This window comes from Sitophilus oryzae, unplaced genomic scaffold, assembly GCF_002938485.1.
Source record: "Sitophilus oryzae breed Bouriz unplaced genomic scaffold, Soryzae_2.0 scaffold_682_pilon_pilon, whole genome shotgun sequence".
NCBI lineage: Eukaryota > Metazoa > Arthropoda > Insecta > Coleoptera > Curculionidae > Sitophilus > Sitophilus oryzae.
Window position 1 is genome coordinate 1,616,194 of NW_022147287.1, and position 21,238 is coordinate 1,637,431.

At 33.4% G+C, this 21,238-nt stretch overlaps 2 protein-coding genes and 1 long non-coding RNA gene across 4 annotated transcripts in view; all 3 read right to left on the bottom strand.

Moving 5' to 3' along the window:
* The window catches only part of LOC115888072, a 417,007-nt gene that overhangs the window by 104,833 nt on the left and 290,936 nt on the right, over nt 1-21,238 (bottom strand). The gene's annotated exons all lie outside the window — the stretch shown is intronic.
* Nucleotides 6,862-7,468, bottom strand: LOC115888071. The gene is made up of 2 exons (XM_030907643.1): nt 7,346-7,468; nt 6,862-7,291 (listed from the first exon to the last, which is right to left on the bottom strand). The coding sequence occupies exons 1-2, from the start codon at nt 7,371-7,373 to the stop codon at nt 6,942-6,944; spliced, it is 378 nt and encodes a 125-aa protein (XP_030763503.1). The 5' UTR covers nt 7,374-7,468; the 3' UTR covers nt 6,862-6,941.
* On the bottom strand, nt 8,228-10,072 carry LOC115888073. 2 transcript variants are annotated; one of them, XR_004051200.1, is made up of 4 exons: nt 9,858-10,072; nt 9,178-9,546; nt 8,445-9,116; nt 8,228-8,250 (listed from the first exon to the last, which is right to left on the bottom strand). It is a non-coding gene; the product is annotated as an uncharacterized LOC115888073 (long non-coding RNA). The 2 variants fall into 2 exon arrangements; XR_004051199.1 differs by lacking the exon at nt 8,228-8,250 and having other exon boundaries at nt 8,329-8,808; nt 8,868-9,116.

The window sequence follows — 21,238 nt, forward strand, 5'->3', positions numbered from 1 at the left end:
GCCTAGAGAAATGAAACATTAAAATTATTACTGTATTTGACAAAAACGTTAATATTTCAAAAACGGTAAAATTAAAATACAGTAAACCTTAATCAAATTTACCTTTATTTTAATCGTAGAAACTAAAAATGTAATAACATACAGGGTGTTCCAGTTTAAAAAATACAACACATTTTTTATTTGGGACACACTGTCCTGTAAAAATATTTTTAAATTGGAGCCCTAATAGTCCTTCAACGAACACAAAACTTGAAAAAGAATTTGAAAAAATCTAATCGTTTAGCTATAATACTCCGTGTCGTATGTGGTGAACAACCCTGTATACAGGGTGGCGCCTATACAAGGTATACATGGTGACTCGGGAACTTACCCTGGTATTTATTTTTTTAAATAAAATTAATCATCTTCTATCATATAAAATCTAAAGTAAATCCCAGCTGTATAAAACTAATCAAATTATAACGAAAATACAATTCAAGCCAATAGTTTCCCTAAAAAATATATTTCAATATGATTGTCAGCTTGACGTTTTGGGTTAGATAATAATCATGAATAGTGAAATGTTTGAAAGTTTGTTGCCGAAACAAATTTTTTAACTGTCAAAAGCAGAACGCGCGTTATTATACATTTCCTGATTTGTATTGAATCTCACTACCCTACCTCTGTAAAATTAGAGAGAAATTATAATAACAAAGCATCCATATTCCTGAAATTGAACCAAAACATTTATTTACAGTTATCGTCATCCTATCCTATCGTAGATTTAAAAAAAATGCGTGTGCAGTTTGTGCGCATATTTGAAGTAATACTCCTTACTAACAGCTATTAAATTGAAGGATTTGAAGGACATGTTTGAAAAAATGTAGTTTGAAATGTCGAAAAAGTAATAAATTAAAAAAGTATTTTTTACGGATAACAAATTGTTTTTTACGCTTAACAAATTGTTTTTTACACGTAAAAATTGTTTTTTTGCATGTAACAAATAGTTTTTTACACGAAAAGGTAGTTTTTTTGCGCGTAAAAAATAGTTTTTTACCTGTAACAAATAGTTTTTACACGTAATAATTTGATTCACTTTCGTCGTCTTGTGATAAGTTATAAAACTTAATTGAATTATTGTTGACAATGAATAAACTTAATGCAATATACACAAACTTTTTGTGTATAACATACATACTGCCATTACTCGCTGACGAGTATTTGACACGCATCTGAACATGGTCACGCAAGGCGTTTTCTTTCTTCTTGAGCTTTTCTGTGACTGAAAAGCCCGATACGTGATGTTATCTGTCTACCGCACTCCGGACATTCAAAAATTTCATTGCTTTGTTGCTGAGTTTACAATTCTTCTCCATTCCGTTCCCTGCACTCATTCTGCATGTTAATCCCTTTTAAGTTTTGGAAAATATCCTTGTACCTTTTGAGTTGTCCACCCGGCCTCCTCTTACCGTCTACAAGCTCAGAGTAAAGCAGAGATTTTGTTATGCGGTTTTCTTGCATTCTGCATATGTGACCAGCCCATCTTAAGCGGGACTTGGTAATCATGACTTCAATACTCTGGCAGTTAGCTTTTTCAAGTACCGATACGTTTGAGACATGATGGAACCATTTGATTCTTAAGAGTTGTCTAAGATGTCTCTGTTACATCTTGTTTAATGCGTTTATGTGTCAGCGGTACGGCACCCAGGTTTTGCTTCTGTGGTAATATGTATATAGTGTTGTGATGAGTGCGGTTATTACTCTGTGGAATTGGACAAGGACGCAACAGTGAGAGCGCGGGAACGCAGTCGAGGTTAGGTTAAGTTCACGTTAAGTTAAGTTTATGCTACCTGTACATTTACCTGTACCCTGTACATAAGTTAATAAATAAATATAAATAATAAATCAACGTGTAATTAATATCACAAATAATACAGCTTCCATATAACATGGTAGGAATTATCATTGCTCGGTACACAGCAAGTTTCGTTTTTGTGCTGAAGTCATGATTGTAGAAAACCCTGTCTTTTAACTTCCAGAATGCTCTTGAGGCGCTGCTAATCCTGTGACGAATTTCAAAGTCGATATTGGCATTTTCCGAAATCAAACTGCCGAGGTAATTGAATTCCGCTACATATTCCAATAGTTCTTCTCCGATTTTTATAGCATTGTTGTGATCTTCCGGGGGAGTGCACATGACTTTAGTTTTATCGATGTTCAGCTTAAGTCCCAAAGCCTTGTATGCCCAGGTAGGTATATATATTCAACATTTCTTGCAATTGCTGTAACGTATTTGCAACTAGAGCACAGTCATCAGCGCATGAAGTTCTGTGATGAATTTTGTACGTGTCTTTTTATGTTGAAAAGACCGCCGTCGCCGTCGTATCTGTATCTAATGCCCAAACCTCTTTCCTGCAGTTTGCTGTCCACTATAATGGAGAACGCTGCCATGAATATGTTGAATAGGAATAAATATACAATACCAATAAAAAAAACGGGATCAGAGGCTTGGAAATGAGAATAGCGGTAATTTTCAAGCCAACTTGATGCATTTTTTTTATCTTACGGTATAAAGTTCTACGAATTAAAAAGCCTTTAAAATTAATTTATTATCGTTTAGTTATATTTTTTGAACACTTAAGTAATCTCTGGATTTAAAAATTATAAATTTTAGAATATAATATTCAAAACATACCTATGTGATATTAAATATTTTTGAACTCGCTATTTTTATAAATATGTCACGCCAACGTCAAAATTTATTATGCTGCTTTTGTTGCTTTTGATCTTATCAAAGAAAAAATAATAGAATAACATAAAAATAATAAACATTTACTGTTGGTGTTTTCTCTGAAACACACGCGGTGGGATTCACGATAGGATTTAATAGTCTTGGCATCGTAATGAAATGTTTCGCGTCTCTTTATTACCGTTTTGCCATTTTCTACTTTTTTCTTTAGCCAAGTTATCGTTTATTAATATTTGCGCGTTGTTCAATATTTTTGGGAGTAAATTGTAGGTTGTTTGGAAGGGGAAGAGAAAAAACCAACCTCTTTGTAGAGTTATAACTCATCATATAACAATCTCAGGGCTTTGCCAAAAGCCAGTATCTGCGAAGGTTTTGCAGAGAGATATCAGTTGTACCAAAGTTTATGGCACGAATGGCTGTCGTTTCGGCGCAGTAAGTGATGGGTTCCCCATTTTTCCCACAGAATCTGCATTCGCCGTTGTTTCTTAGCTTCAATCTATCGAAATGTTCATTGAAGAGACAGTTGTCTTGACAATCCGAAGATTTTTCTTACTTAAATTAAGGAAAATCTATAATTTTTCTCGGTCGTAAGTCTTGAGAACTTCTTCGAATGTTTTACACCGTTGAATAATCAAATTATTCAGCACAAATTGCGTACACTTTTGCCAGTTATCATTCGAGGTTAGTAGAAAAATTGCCAACCGTTCCTTGGAGGAAAAGGGATGTTATAGGTTGGTTGTCTCAAAAGGATATTTCATTCGAAAACGGAAAGGAGCTGCTACAAATAGTTAGGCAAAGCTAAAAAAGTTAAGTTAAAAGATGTGCAAGAACTTCTGAATATGTCGATAACACAAATATCTGCCGAAAATTGGACAAATGACCATAAACCACGTCATAAAAAAGGAACAAAAAATGTGGGATCTAGATAATCTCTTGGAGCTCTAATCTCTCTTATATCTGCTAATTTCAGTTGGAAATTCTGACGACTCTGACTTCAGTGAGGATGATTTATAATTACATATTATGTTTTGTAATTATTGTAAATACTTAACATTAATTGAATTTTTTTTCTAAACGTGTGACATTGTTCTTTGTTGTTATGTTACAGTTTGCAACTTGTTACATTCATTTAACAATAAAAACTTTAGATTTCTTCGCTAATATTTAGGATAACTGAAAATTCCAATAATTGGTAAATAAATGTTTGTATTGGTATTATCATATTATTTTACGATGTGTGACAAAATATATTTTAATAAAGCTTAAAATAAATCTTAAAACCCTAATACCCGACACCAGTGTCGGTCACTAGTGTTAAACCTGCGCTTAGTACCTAAATATCTTTAGTGTCCTATTATTGTTATACGAGGATTTTTATTGTCCTATTGTTAACGTACCGGATGTGTCCATCTACAAACGTCTTCAAGCTGTCTGAATTTCATTGGAAGATATACCCTTAAAATTAAATTGGTCCCATCTTTTGGTATGTTACACTGAACAGGGTGGGTCAAATTCGACGCTTTTAAAGGGAAACACCCTTTTCTATAGGAGATGAAGGTAATTTTAAGTTCTTTTCATTTAATTAAAAATATACAGGGTGCCCCAAATAAAAAATCAATTTTTCTGTTAACAACCCTTAAATTATTAATGTTAGATTAGATTAGATTAGATTCTTAGAGGTGGCTTTCGGCCTGATCCACTGCGACCTTCTCAGATCTATTGTGGTCCTCTTCTGATCCTTAGATTACATTCTCCAGTCCTATCCTTTTCACAAAGTTTAGCAACTTGGAGACTGAACCCTCCATGTAGCTCCTTGGCAATGGCCTATCATTGCCTATTACCGAGAACCGCACATTTGCCAGGCTGTCACACCGACATAAAATGTGTTCTGACGTTTCTTCTTCAGATTGGCAGAACCTACACATAGCTTCGTCTGTCAATCCAATCAGCTTTAAATGCCTATTTAGCTAGTCTACCGTATTATTAATGTTAAAAAAATTATACTTAAACCATTAAATTCTACGTAAAAACGTGCTTTGGAAATGTTTTCATAAAAATACAAAATTTTCCATAGCAAAAAAGTTAAAACGATTTGTTAAAAATGCATATTTTTGAAAAACACCCCGTACTCCGGAACAGTAACACATATCGGTTTGCGGTTTTCACCATCATGTTTTTGATAAAAATTGAGCTCCAGACACCGATATTAGTTTTCGTCTATCTTTTACAGAAAAGGGTGTTTCTCTTTAAAAGCGTCCAATTTGACCCACCCTGTACACAAGAAAACGCTTTTGGCATTTATAATGCGGGTCTTTTGTGCTCTCACGCTTTTAGAAATAGAGTATAAAAAACACCCAAATCGGTCCACTATAACAAAATAATATTGAACTTTAATACAAAGGAAAATTTTTCGTGTCGGTCAGTGTACTTAAGTATAGTAATTAAAATAAATACAGCGCACAGAGGATTATTTAAAATGAAAAGTGCATATTATTTTTTAACATGCATGCATCATAATCAATAAATATAGCCGCTATATAAGAGTTTTATGATAGTCGTTTTTCCTAAAGGCACCTAAATAATGTTTTCCATGTATAGTTTTATCTATATAAAGTTTAAAATATTTTCGATTTTACGATGCATTGGTTAATATAAAATATAGCTTATAATATGCATGTATAGAGGTTCTAAAACTCTAAAGGATTGAAAAAATCTGCAGTGCGTCGTGCTTTCAAATATGTTTACGAGCATTAAAACATAAAAGCTCTAATTCTACTATGCCTCAGTAATTAGTGTACATACCGGGGTAGTTATGCTTTGAATGTTTGATTTTTTTTGTTGTTTGTGTATGTTTTTTGTTGAATTTGATTTTGTTAAATAACAAGTGTATAAAGTTTTTTTTTAATTCAAATTCTTTATTCATGTTAAATTACCATTAAGGTTTACAATCGTATATATTATCACGCATTTCAAGATATCAAGTAAGTCCACGACGTCAATAGTGGTGTTATTAAGTACAAAAGATTGTATAGTACTTTTATATGACAAAACTTTAGTTTTTGATAGATTGAGGCATAGGAGATTAGAATAGCACCAAGATTTAATGGTGCGTAAGTCACTGGATATAGTATTATAAGTGAAACTAGTTAACAGTTGACAAAAGTCATGGATGCCATAGAGAAAATAACTACTTTGAAATGGAATTGAGCGGGACACATTGCAAAGCTCAACGATGACCGATGGACAAAGAAAATAACAGAATGGAGACCAAGATATGATGCATTCAGGTGCAGAGGCGGCCCTCTAACCAGTTGGCATGACGACTTAAGGCATATCCACTGTAACTGGACGCAAATAGCTCAAGATAGGGAGTTATGTAAGCAAACGAGGAAGGCCTACGTCCAGCAGTGGACTTTAGTGGCCGGTTGATGATGATGATGATCTAGAGTCGAAAAACCAGAAGTCTTTTTAAGAAAACAGTTTAGTCAAAAAAGTTTTCTGCTCTCTCTGGGTGCCTACAACCTTAGTGTAAATTTTACTCGTTCCTCTAATTGTGTCGATGTGTTTAGAACGAAGTAGAAGTAATAAACAGTGGCATTTTTACTGAATTATTTCCAGTACTATTTGCGATAAGATTTAATGGACTCGAAGTCGTTGCGGAATGTCTCGCGTCTCTTAATCACCGGTTTGCCACTTTTCTTTCTTTCTTTTCCGTTGCTATTTAATTTATCGCCGCCGCACAGTGGTTCCAAATGGTGAAAAAGTACCGCATGTGATTTTATTGACGTAATTTTTTGGTTAAGGGATACATTTTGTAATTGATTTTGTGGAGCACAAAGTTAAGGTTTCAAGGTATTAAAAAACGTCAATATTGTGAAGTCCTTAACATCCGCAAGACCAGGACGACTGTTCTACATCCACGCGTCAGCTGCACTCGTCTATTTATAACTGCCCTCTCTAGGCCACAGCCGCCGGCATTTATACCTACAGCTAAAGATTTCTAGAATAGTCCATAGATCGTTAGGTGCATAGAGAAGGTTTCGAATGTTCTCGTATGTACTACTCCATTCCAGTGGGACTCGATTCTTCTCGAATCTTCGAATGAATCATTACGGTGTCTATTCTTTAATGCGATGTTAAGGTCATCCGAGGGCGGGCCATATAGTTAGGTTAGGTCGAGTCCACACCGGTCCGCAACAATATGAATCACTAGTTAAAAAACGCCATCTTCAAACTCATTAGTAATTTCGTCATCTTCATCATTACTTGTAGAATTGTCCTCGTCAGAACTCATATCGTACCCCACACCCATCATGGCATTGTTAACAGAAGTTTCCTCATTGAGAAAATCTAGAGGTAGGTGTACATTTTCATCCTTTTTTGTTGTCTTTGATGACAACTGAAATTTCTTGAATAAGAAAAAAAATAGAGGATCAGATGTTAACATAAATCTGTTAAAAATATCTTCTAAAGTGTCTTTCCGAGAAATCTTTCTTGAGAAGTCTGTACGATATCTTTTAAAATCTTTGTTGCGGGCTTCTTGTGGTTCTTCACTCAATGCTCCTAAATTAAAAAAATAATTATTGTTTGGTATTAAAGTTTTATAAGAAATATTACCTACTGGAATGAAAGGAAATTGTTTCATGTACTCATGTCCATGGTAAAGAATTTTATGAACTGTTGGTGAAAACGTGAATTGAGGGTAGGTTTTGTGAAAAAGTTCAGCAGTTTCACGTGCATAATTTTCATAAGATCAGGTGAAATAATTCTGTTGCATGATATCGCAGCTAGGACATTCGAGAACCTTTCAATAATAGGTAACTCTATCCCTATAATTTCAGATGTAACTTTCGAGTTCTGAAAAAATCTCCTAGCTGTATTTCCGTCATGGGAAATACCAAACCCTGGTTTTGGTTTACCTATGTTTAAACCAGTTTTCTCTTTAAACTGCTTTTGTATTATTTTCTTTTTAGTTTCTTGTTCTTCCTTCGTAGAGGCCAGTCTAAAAATAAATTAAATATAGATGGATAATGCTTGCTGACATGACAGCAACTTCTCATCTAACTAACAATGTTTAATTCTCTCATCTAATATACATACTTGTATGAACATCTCAGTAAAAATTCCATGGAGTTAATTTTTGCATGCAAAGGGGATATTCCAAATTTCAAAACATCTGCATTGGTTTGGCTCGGCAAATTATTCAAAGTTTTTGGTCCAGCTAGACAAACAGGGCATCTCTAAAAGTACAATAGGTTTAAACATTATGCAGAACGTTTAAAATATTATATTTAACAAAAACTCATTTACCGAAGTTGCAGCATTTTTGCACACCGCATTTATTATTTTTCCATCTACCATTGTACAGTAGAATCTATGTCTTACAATGACTTCTACGCTATTATTAATTTTTATTTTACTGTCCTGTATTTCCACAATTTCCTTCATCACTCTAGAATACTCTGTTAGAATTGTATTACAGTCTTCCTTGAAGAAAAGCCATTCTCATTGGTCGACATAAGCTAAAATTTGAAAATGTAATTTATCAAAAATTTAGATTAGGCTCCTCCAAATTCAGTCTAAGTCTAATAACTCGACGAAATTTAGATAAAATTTGATATGTAGTAACATATTGATGTAGTTGGTAGGAAAAAAGGCTCATAAATTTCAGGTTTCCAATCTTCATACCCTTTTTCTTCAGTATTTTTAATCATACCTTGAAGAATTTGGATTTTCATTTCTCCAAATAACATCTTTCTGAGAATCATCTCTATATGTTAATGAAATAGGCACCAAGTTAGTACAAAATACAGTAGAATCGGAATTTTTTGGATCCATAAATCGTTGCTTAAATTCCGAATGACCACTGCTTCCATCCATACCCCATTTATGTGTGGCAATAATATCACATGTACTATTCAGATCAGCAATATTAATTAAAATTCGTTCTACTGTGGTATCAACTAAATTCTGAAGAGTCACTTTGGCTTCAGTTTCAGTAAAATCATCAGGATTTAAAACAGGATAGCTCAACTTTTTATATTTAAGTATCTCCTGGTATGAAGGGTACAGATCCGTACCTGATGAAAAACATAATGAAAAAAAAATATTTATACAAATTGCGAATTAATGAAATTACCTTTCCAAAGTGTAGCTGACCGCATGTTTTGGTACTGTGCCTTTGTTTGCTTGCTGTTGATTATAAATAAAGCGATGGCTTCATTAGGCGTAAATTTTTTGGGAATATTTTGTTTCAAAGCAGCCAACACTTCATCCGGAGAAGAAATAGCGGCTGAAACTGCTTTAGCAACATCATGTTTATGTTCCTTTTTAAGAACAGAAACGGTTGCGTAAGCAAGGATGTCTGAAGTATAATTATCTCTGACGTCTATAATGAAGTAATTAATATATGGTAAATATAGTGCACAAAATTGAAATAAAAAAATCACCTTTCGTAGTTCTGTCTTTTTGAGATTTGGATAAATCGGAAAAACATTTTCTTTTTGATGGACCGGGTTCCGATTCCCCAGTGCATTGCGAATTTTCGTCTATAGCTACGTCACTGAATACATTTTTTTCTAACCAATCAGCATTTTTCAAACTAAATTTTTGCCAAGAATAAGATGAATCTCTCCATCTTTTGGTCCATTTTTGAATGAATGATTTGAGTATTTTCTTAGCGGATTCTTGCTCCGTGTTCTAAATATCACAATAATTTGTTAGATATAGGGTAATTTCTTCCAAAATTTCAGCTTCCGATTTTCCATTGAATCCATTCTTAAGAAAACGTTTACATAAATTCATACGACTGATGTTACCTAAAATGTCAGGTGTTTTTCAATTGATGAATAGACGCGAGAAGAAATCACCAAATGGTTTTTTTTCTATCTGGCATCAAAAAATTTAGTTTAGTGTAAATTGGGAGTCGCCAGTTCGTATTTTTTTTAAAACGAAAACAATATTAGGTAAAAATTCTATTTCGGCGGGTCATGGCGGGTCTAGATATTGAACTAAAAAGTAGGAGGGGTTCTACAAAGACTTTAAAAATAAAAACTAGCGTGGTGTTCGGTGGTGCTTTTAAGATATTTGAACTCGAAAGACAAATACAGATTATTAAAAAAATACTTACCTGAATGGCCTTCCTCCATGGTTGTATTACTTTTCACACGTATTATTGTTGATTTAATAAAACACCAAAATTTATCTTAATGCTGACCTCCGTTCGATTTACAAAGTGTACAAATGATAAAAATCTTAAAAATGCTCGCCATCAAAAAATAATCAACAAAAAACATAGACGAGATAGTGATAAATGGTTTATCGGGTGCGTATTTGAAATATGTTATTAAAAGAGAAATTTATCAGATATAAATTTTAACCGATATGCGTCACTTTTTGCCATATCGGAACCACTGTGCGCCGCCTCGATTATTGCGAACAATTTGCGGCCCTTATTCGTTATTTCCACGTCCACTTTGTGTCGCAGGCGATTGCTTCTTTTATTTAATTATTACCGGGAAGTCGAGAGCGATTTTATAGCCTCTCCGGATCAAAAGAACTATATCTGATGTAATATATATATAATCTTATAAGTGTCAAAAACTTTTATTTGTTTTTCTGAAAAAGTCTGTGTATCTAGATACTAGATACTACATTTTATTAGGATGCACCAAAAGCGAACAAATACATGTTATATGCACGTAAATAGTAATACTACAGCAATATTATATTATATTACTATTATATTTCTGTATTAATATTAATATGGTGTATTAATCTGGCGCGATGGCGCACGGCAGTGTCTCCGCCTACAAATAGTCCTGTAGATAAAGGTTGAAACCACGGCCTAATTCAGCGACCGGGACTTTTCTGGCGGATTGTGTACCTTTTGGGGAGTAGATTTAGGGGAAAAAACTTTGGCTTTTCCCTTTTTTTGGGGGAAAATCAGTTTTTCGCAAATATCTGCCAAAATATGCTAATATATAAGAAATGAAGCTTAGGTAATTACCTACAAAAATGATCGTTATAATTTATTAACGAAAACGGTTTTTTGGAACGTCAACGGTTTTTATAGATGTATCTGTTTGAAAAAAACTAAAGTGTTCTCGAATAGTTGCTTTTAGACATTTTTAATGAAAATAAAAAAAAAGAGAGGGAAATCAGGCGACGAACAGAGACGATAGATGTTAAATAATAGCTTCTAGACTATCGACTAGACATTCGAGACGCATTGATATTATTTTGTTTCTTGAGTTTGGTAACAAAGAATGTTATTAAAGGTAAAGTAAAAGTTTTCTCATTATTTAACTAATGTTAACTAAATCATATTATTTTGTTTTCTTGTTGTAATTCTGTTCTAAAGCTTTTCCTTATTCATTTGATCTGACAAAGACAATATATAACATGTGTATGCATTTAATGGAATCTATTTATGCTGTAAATAATTTCAGTTTAAAAGTAATCTAAATAAAATCGTTTACTGTTATAATTCGAGTAAAAATTCTAATATATATAATTTCTAAAGATATTGGTATCAAACCTTCAACTTTAGCCGTCGATTCCGCAACAAGGGACTTCGTACCTATGGGTGAGGACCCGTTAAACTAACAAAAAAACTCTTCAGTTTTGAACGATATAAATGTGGCATGTTTTGAATGTATTAAACTATAAACCTAGGTATGAGGACAGTTTCTATATTATTATTTCTCTTTTGTTTAAGTTCAGAACAGCATAGTTAGATTCTCTGGAATAGTGATCATGGTTTTCTCTGCTGTGCTCTTTTACATGTGAATTCCAGACAGAGTACGGCACTCCTTTCATTTCATTTAATAAAATAAGTAGGGCTATTTACAAATTTAGCGTTTTATTTATACAGGGTGTTTCATAACAAATGCGAAAAACTTTAGGGGGTGATTCCTTGTTCAAAATAAAGGGTAGTTTGCTTTATAAACGTTGGGTCAAAAGTCAACCATTAGGGAGATATCGCGGTACAAAGATGGCGGAAAAATAATGTTTTTATTTTTTATCTTGAAAACAAAAAGAGATAGACTAATGAAATTTTACGGAAGCATTACTGTTATGAAAACACACTTTCTAGTAATTTTTTCACTTTTTTAAAATGAATGGAAGGGGTTGAAATAAACTACCCCTATCATTCTTGTTAACGGAATTTAAAGAAAAATCTTATCAAACACATGCAAAAAATTAATTTGGATAGTTTAGTTTGTTTAGAAACTTTTTTATCTCTTGTGTGTGTTTTTTTGATAAAACTCACCGATTTGAAATTAAAAAATAAAATGTAAAGCATTACATGTCAGGACAAAAAACATTTTTAGATTAAGAATCTAGTGATAATAACGATAATAATAATCATCTAGATAATAACGTATTGCAGTAGAGTAATGTCAAATAAAATAATATTAGGAACATCCTAAAAAGTAACAGCGGCCGACTAGATTTTTTCCTAAAAAAATTACAGCAGCCCACTAGATTCTTTATCAGAAAATGTTTTTTGTCCTGGCATGTAATGCTTTACATTTTATTTTTTAATTTCAAATCGGTGAGTTTTATCAAAAAAAATACAAGAGATAAAAAAGTTTCTAAACAAACTAAACTATCCAAATTAATTTTTTTGCATGTGTTTGATAAGATTTTTCTTTAAATTTCGTTAACAAGAATGATAGGGGTAGTTTATTTCAACCCCTTCCACTCATTTTAAAAAAGTTTAAAAATTACCAGAAAGTGTGTTTTCATAACAGTAATGCTTCCATAAAATTTTATTAGTCTATCTCTGTTTGTTTTCAAGATAAAAAATAAAAACTTTATTTTTCCGCCATCTTTGTACCGCGATATCTCCCTAATGGTTGACTTTTGACCCAACGTTTATGAAGCAAACTACCCTTTATTTTGAACAAGGAATTACCCCCTGAAGTTTTTCGCATTTGTTTTGAAACACCCTGTATAATCTATTCTCCTCAAATTTCCCAAAATATTGCTTCTGTCGAGGCGCATCCGAGGTAATCACAATAAAAAAAAATATTTAACACAACTTTCTTTCTTTTAAATTTCTTGTTATACAGTTGGCCAAAATATTACCTCTTCAACTTTGTTGACGAATTTGGGTTGTTACACTACAGTAGATTGTCTTAGAGTGGCGAAATACGCATATGACTTTTCTGAAAATACTTTAATTTGTAATATGGCAGATATTGTACTGGTTTGATAAAAAAAAAATAGTCACAAGACGCCTTAAAATTACCTTTGCTCTCGCCTCATTCAAGAACCGGTCTCTTAACGATCGCAGAAAACAGTCGGTAGCACTTACCAAGTTCGTACTCCGTTTCCTGGTCCTCGGCTATGGGCTCCATAGTCCCATGGTCGTCCCAGCAGCATAATCGTCGGCACTACCGTCGCGCGCACGTGCGACACTGACCGCGACTAGTCGGTTCTCTGACCGCTACCACGACCGTACCCTCTTCCTCGGCGGCGGTACCGTCAGTAGTACCCGCTCCGGAGGAACCGTCCTCTTCGCGGAGCAACAGATGGAGGTGGTCGTCCTGGGTCCGGTGGTGGTCCGCGGGCGCTTTGGAATGTCGGATGGGGCTAGGCATCACCGCATCGGTACTTGGTACTCTGGGGAGGTCGCGATTGTCCGGCACAACAACACTGATTTTTATTTTTTAACCGTTTTATTATATTTATTTGTGTTATGTTTAGAGTTTTATTTGAAATTAGTATAAATCTATTTTCCTATAAGTCCCTATAATAATAAGAGACAATGATATTATACAGGGTGGCGCCCCCCATACGCCACGGAAGCTGCAAGGAGAACGGTAGTTTGGTTTGGAACGGTAGGTTAATTCAGAGCACTTTATAAAAATATATAGAATTATACAGTGTGTCCCCCAAAAAAGTTACACACCAAAGTTGTGTTTTTTTCTAACGGAACGCCCTACATATTAATAATTGATTTTCGGATTCTAGGAAAAAAAATAAAGGTGCGTTTTATTAAAGAAGCATATACCTAAAATCTTAGGATTTTGACATATTTTACATTTTGTGAAAATGAAGAGTAAATTTTAAATTTCGACAACAGCTACCTAAATTTTAGTTGACCTTGTATAGCCTGATATTTAATTACAGTAATCATTGTATGTTAAACCAAATTAAAAGTTATACAGGATGAGACAAATTTAATATGGAACATTAGTCACCTTTAAAAGCAAGTTACTCCTTTAATTTAAATGGAACACCGAGTATATTTTTCCAGTGTTCAATGGGGAATTTATATATCTTCAAAATATTATTAAGGTTGCCTACGCCTCAGACAAAGATTTTCCTAGATAATTTAATTTTTATGATTTTGCGTCAGTAGATCTTTATTGTTTGAAAAAATCTAGGTGGCTGTGTGATATACCTTTTGTTAATTTAACAAAAATTAAAGATTGTAGAGTAAAATACTCAACGGTAATAAAAAGATACACGTTTAAAACATATTTTAATTATTTTACAGAATTAAAACTAGATATAAACCTCTAATTATGTAACAAAAATTAGCTAGATGAAATCACATGCTCAAAATGCTTACTTTCCTGTTAAGTGCATAAAATGATTGTCTTTTCAAAAGAATATTTTCATTTTAAAAGGCATATGTGGAATTCTACCTCGAAAAACAGCTATACAATAATTTCTTTTATGTTGTCGACAATAGCTGGTCGAGTTTTGTAAACACTGTCTTTAACATATCCCCATAAAAAACCTAGACTAGATTTTAAGTATTGTTTTAATTGGTGAATGCACACTGCCTTCACCAATTAATAGAATCATATCAATTCTCTCTGATGTAGGATAAGTTTGCATTTTCGGCAAATTTCTGTGAAATTTTGTTGTTTTAACTGACACAAAATGATAACTACTTGTTGGACTAGATTTAGATTTAATCAAATAATAAAAATCTACTCAGATCAAATCATGTAAATGAAAATATCTAGGAAAATCTTTGTTTGAGGGCTAGGCAACCTTAATAGTATTTTTAAGAGACATGAATTCTCCATTGAATATCGGAATAATATACTGGGTGTTCCATTTAAAATAAAAGAGTAACATGCTTTTAAAGGTGAAAAATTTTCAATATTAATTTTGTCTCACCCTGTATAACTTTTTGGATCAAGTTTTAATTTGATTTAAAGTACAATAGTTAATTTAACTACATATTATGCTATACCGGGTAAATTCCAATTTAGGTAGCTTTTATTGTAATTTAAAAATTGTTCTTTATTTCTAAAAAATGTTAAATATGTCAAAAACCTTACATTTTAGGCATATACTTCTCTTATAAAACTCAACTTTATTTTTCTCCCAGAATCCGAAAATCAATTATTATATAGGGTGTTTCATTCCAAAAAACACATCTTTGATATGTATATTTTTTTGGGTTCTACACCCTGTAGAACTCTCTATTTTTTTAAAAAGTGCTCTGAATTAACCTACATATGTCCACAAAATTTAATTTTGATACAAACTGTCGTTATCCTTGGAGCCTTCGCGGCGTAAGAGAGGCGCCACCCTGTAGGTACAGGCAGGAGGGTTACAGTGAAATAGGAAAATTGGAAACAGTCATTAGTGTCATTCCTGTCATCTCCTGACGACAAGTATGGCCGCCTAGACAAGGACAACAATGTTTCTGTCTAACTATTGTCTAACTTCACAGTTTAGAATTGACAGATTTGTTCTAGAACAAATCGAACAAATTTCGACGCCATTTTAATTCTCTCCGTTTAGTTTTGTTTTGTAAATTCAATTTGATATTTCGCCTGAAATTTATAAATATAAAGGTAATAAAGCATATAAAATATATATTACATGAAAAATCCTGGAGAAAAAGACGTTTCTGCAGTACTAGGTATGTCCCATGTATATTAAAAATAAGTAGTAAATAAACACTATTTCCATGTTTTTTAGATGCAAGAAAATTTTGTTATATGTTTATGATCGGCGATTTTATTAAAAATGGAAACAATTTACAGCAAGGTAAGATCATTTTTAACTATAGCCAATATTAGTTATCTCCAGAATGTGCGATTTATTGTCAATAATACAATAAATCTGTCTGATACAATCTGATTGTTATCCGATTAAAAGTCTCTTTTTACTTCTTTTGGATTCATAAACCAGGTCTCTTTGGGAATAATGGGGCTTTTTTAATTAGTATATTTATATTTTATACTTATATTGATATTTTTACATTGTTAATTTTAGTATAAAAATGTGTTTTTCTGTTTTCAGGTTTGGTTTGTTATTGGATAAGGCTCCCGTTTTCATGTTCCTGCCCCCGTTTTCTGTTTCTGATGGCTGTGAATACGTGTATTTATTTACAAATTACTGTAAGTCATGCTTATACCTTACTAATTTACGTTAGAACTGCATATAATTAAGTAATTGATATAGAAATCATTCAATTGTTTATTTTTTTATATTTATTTAGTCACGTTGTCTCACATTTCAAATAAATATGTTTGAATAAATTTTTATTTTGTTTTATTTATGATAAGAAAGAGTACAAAATACATCTAAAATGAAAGAAGTGCCCGCCATTGAATAACCGGAAACGGAAATAAAAATGAAGCCATCATGTCAACCTGTCAATTGAAAATTAGTTCTCCAGACGACAACGAAGGCTTTCGGTAGCGTATCGTGTTTCCACGATTTAACACAGAGTTTTCTTCACAGACACTTCTTTCTAGTTAATTATTTTATGGGAACAGGGTCATATATATGGGAACGGTTGATTATTAGGTAAAATATAAGATGTACCGCAAAAAGTTAAATATAATAGTCATAGGTTTTTTAAATATCTATTAGCGGACAATCAATTTAAGTATACAGGGTCGATCATAAAGTCGTGGCACATCAAAGTTTAATTTTTTTTTAAATGGAACCCCCTGTATATTATTGGCATATTTCCGTTCTAGTCAAGGCCGGAACAGCGATTTTTTAATAACAGGTACAAGTTGTTCCAGTTGCAAAAGATACCTGTTCCAAGAAACCTGTTCCAGTTCCAAACTGTTCCAAAACGAAAATTAATACCGTACTTGCGTCATTCTGATTCGGTTGCTATTTTTCTTTTTAAATTTATATAAAAGAATATTTTTTGCTTAAATAATGAGAACTGGGGATTTTTCTGTTTTCTCTAAATTCAATTTACTGTCTATGTTGCTATATTACCAAGATATAATGTTTTTTAACTAAAAATTAAAAAAAAAAAATTATCAAATTTTCGAAAAATATAAATTTTTCAAAAACATGTTTTCCCGAAGAAGACTCATGGGAATCGAAATATATACAACCCTTAAAAATATGTGCACTTATTTAAGACCCACCCTGTATAAGCACTAATGAATAAATATAGATTTATAATTTTTTGATATAGGTACTTAAAAAGTAAATTCTTGGAAGAGTTATAAAAAATCCTTTGCCTCGGGTATAGATACTGACTTCGGACTGTTTTCCATATAGTGTAGAGGGTGTATTAAAGATAATAGTGTTATGTAGCATCAGTTATAAACTAACATTATATATAAAATCAACCTTCAAATTAACAAATACTACCAGATGATCCAATCATGTATTTAACCATAGAACAGAAATAAAGTATACCTAATATGGTTTCTTCTTATAGTTCTGGAGGAACATAAAATAGAAGAAACCAATTTTGTACTTGGTTTTAAACCGGAAAACACAGAACAATCTAAAACAATGAACTAAAATCAGGTTTCTCGGAAAATGTTTTACACTTTCAACTAGCATTTACACTTCGACTTGATCGGTCCATAGTCTAGATGGAAAAAGTCCCCAATCTGCTGGCCTTTTTCTCAAATACTTCTGATATGTCCCTCTGTAGTATTGAAACGTAGTAACGTTGGTGCAATATCGTTTGGGATCGAGGACGTGACTGGACTTTTACAGTAAGGACGCAAAGGACGTCGCTGCCTGCATTTCCACTAGATGCAAAAGCTGCAGAGCGAATGTCACGGTCATAAAGACAGCGAGAAAACTTTCGGAAATTTAGAAGCATGACTTGAATTAAAATCGCAAAGAATTAAGTAGGATAGTTACGGTAAAGTTAATAACTATCCCCCACGTCAATGTTACTGAAAAGGGGATTTACCAGTTAATAGCGCGTGACAAGATTTATTATTTCTCGAACACTATCAATGTAAAATGTAGAAAATATGGGAGGGGGTTTAATCACCGTGAACGTACAGATCTATTGTGCCCCCCCCCCTTTCTTGAGTTATAAGTCATCATACAGTCTCAGGGCTTTGAAAAAAGCCAGTATATGAGACGGTTTTACAGAGGTGAGTTCTCCATCTCCAATATCAGTCGTACCAAAGTTTATGGTTGTCGTCTCGACGCACTCGGTGATGAGGTGTGATGGGTTTCCATATTTTCCCAAAAAATCTGCATTCGCCGATGGTTCTTAGCCTCAATCTACTGAGGTGTTCACCGAGGAGACAGTGTCCTGTTAAAAACCCCGTTTTGAAAAATTTCTTTTAGTGTCTTAGACCATTGGATTGGATTCCAGTTTACAGATGGAGTCTTCCAGGGCCTGAATTCTGGAACTTTGGCATAAAAACGTTACGCTTTCAAAACGGTAAGCGAAAGTATTCGATTAGCGGAACGCCAAGCAGTCAATTTTGGTATTCTTGTTGCCGTGCGAATCGTTTTCTGGATACGCGTTGAGCACATATTGGCAGCGTCGGAATTTCTCAGCTATCTAATAGTCAAATGTGGATAAAACGATGAAAAATGTCAATGTTGCGTGAATTTCATAGCCTATTGTAGAGTTATCTCAACCTATTTTTCTATGGATATGTGATTATTCTTATTATACGAGGGAAATGTTGAAGACGCTTCTCAGCATTTTCGATTGGTGGTAATTTTCCATTTTCCATTTTCAAGTAGTAAATTATCAATTACTTATTGTGGAATTTATAGGAGAAGAAGTAGTTTTCACTAAACAGCAAGGGATCTATTTTTACTGAGAGTTCGACAAGCAAAACGATCCTTTGAGGTAGCCGTTTGGAATCGCTTAGCACAATCAATAAAGACGCTAAGCGCGTCAGATGAGAATACCCAAATCGGTAGTTAAGTGTGCGCTAAGCGAAAATTAACGTCATATACGCTGAGCGTCTAAAGCCCTTAGCGTTTTCTAAGTTACAGAATTTGGGCTCAGGTTCTTGTGTTCCGCTTTAAGTTGGTTTTCACTTGGCAAGCAGAACTATTCACGTCAGTTAATGGAGTGTTCGCTCTGTTTCTAGCTAGATGGTTTGCTTTTTCATTACCTTCTTTCTCTTGGTGAGGACCCAGAGCAGGAGAACATTATTTCCTTTGCCTAAATTGTTCAGCTTCTCTAGGTATTCTTTGACCAACTTCGAATTGATGGTGACTGTGTTGATCGCTTTTTCTTGACTATAGGACACGATTGCAAAAATCTACATCTACTTCACTATTGTGTCAAAGCGGTGTGCTTTAAAACTTATTTAAAAAAATAGAGTAACTTAAGATCAAGTTCGATCAGAAGTTATACAATGTTTTGTTTTAATAAGTATTCGGTCTAACCGAACCGTAACGTTAAAGGTCGATTTATAGATTGAAAACGTTGCGGTTCGACGCCCGACGTTACGATCGGTAAAAAGTTCGTTTATACGCAGGATGTTTTGTTGATTATAAATTTTTCGGTTGTTGTTGCGGTTGACGTTTTACGTCAAAAGTTAACCAACTTTTAACTTCGACAGGAACGTTGACCTTGAAACGTTAGTAATAGCCAATAGAAATAATCGCAACCGCAACGTCGAACCGCACCGTTTTCAATCTATAATTAAGAATGAAAACGTTCTAAGAAATTTCGTATGCTTACTTTACATTATTCGTCCATTAGCTAAACTTTGCGAACCTCAAATCCAATCCCTTGGGAAAATCCACCCCTCTATAGCTCTAAACGAGCACCGTTAAAACCTTGGAAATTATTGGTTGCTAGAGATGACAACAATATATCGATATATCGATTATATCGATATAATCGTATCAAATTTTTATTTAGATTTACGAATAAATATATCGAGAGAAACTGTCAATACCGGGTGCGTCTCGAAAGTGGCTCACCCGTATAACTTTTTTATTTTTTCAGATAAAAAAAATGAGATTTGGTATGACATAAATTAGGATTGATTCACTTATTCAATAATTGTTTTCTGTCACTTCCTGTTTTAAATAGCACCCTCGATATATTTCTACTTTATTCGATAGAAAGTGACACTCTGAATAGAATGACATATTATATATGTCAACTTTTGACATTTACTACTACTGATTTTGTACGAATTAAGTATTTAGTAAGAGATTTTACTTATGCTACTTTTATTGTTAATACAATCCAATATAATGCATTTTTTCAGGAGATTCGTTTGGTTGACGCCATTTTAGCGATATAGGTACGATATTTTTACTTTGTGTTCTACAAAGAAAAGATTGAATACTGCATCTACCGTCTGCGCAGAGTCGTCTGGTTGGTCGCCAATATACAGGGTGAGCCTTAAATAAGTGCAAACATTTTCAGGGCTGGTAAATATCGTTGAAAAAAACATATTTTCTCTTTATCGTTTTTCAAATAAATTCAAAATAACCGAGTTAAGAATTTTTTATTTTTAAAAAATTTTGAGCCACCGGATTTTTTCCGTATTTGCATCTCTTTTAATGCCGTAACCATGATAATATCATAGACTAACAAATTATACCTTGGGAAAAGAAAATTTGCGGTGAACAGGCACTTCTAAAAAGATTTATAAAATATACAGGAAAATTTAAAAGAAAATGGCACCATTTTCAACATCTTTTTTGCGAAAAAAAAACCTTCATAGACCTGTTCCTGTGGTCGAAATATACACTATCGTCTACGTCCCACTAGTCTACTCGGGCAACAATGTTGCCCAGGACTAGATTTTAATTTTCACGATTTTCACTACATTTTATTCAAAGTTAACATTAGTCAATGATCTAGAAACATTTTTTTAATTCAAATATATTTGAAATATTTGAATATTGAAATATTGAAAATCATTTTAATTAGAAAAATGCTGACTTTATTTTAATTTATGCTTGAATTTTATTGGTATCCGGAGAAAAGAAATAAAAATATCGATTTGTCCGGATGATAACAGATCCTGAACTACTGAACTTTGATTTGGCGTGTGTCCGAATTAGACAAGTTCTACTGTATATCGATAATTTTTTTTGGAATTTTGCCATCCCTACTCGTGGCCCTGTCAAGCGACCCAATTTTAAAGGTTAGGGGTTACGGGGTCGGCCGGAGCGATGGCCCTGGAAGCTCCAGCTGGACCAGCTGGAACGGAATTGAAGAAAAAGACTCGCAGAAATCGGGTTAAACAGGATGCGCTTATGCTAATATATTCCGCAAACACCGAACGAAGGACACAGAAAATTATTTAATCA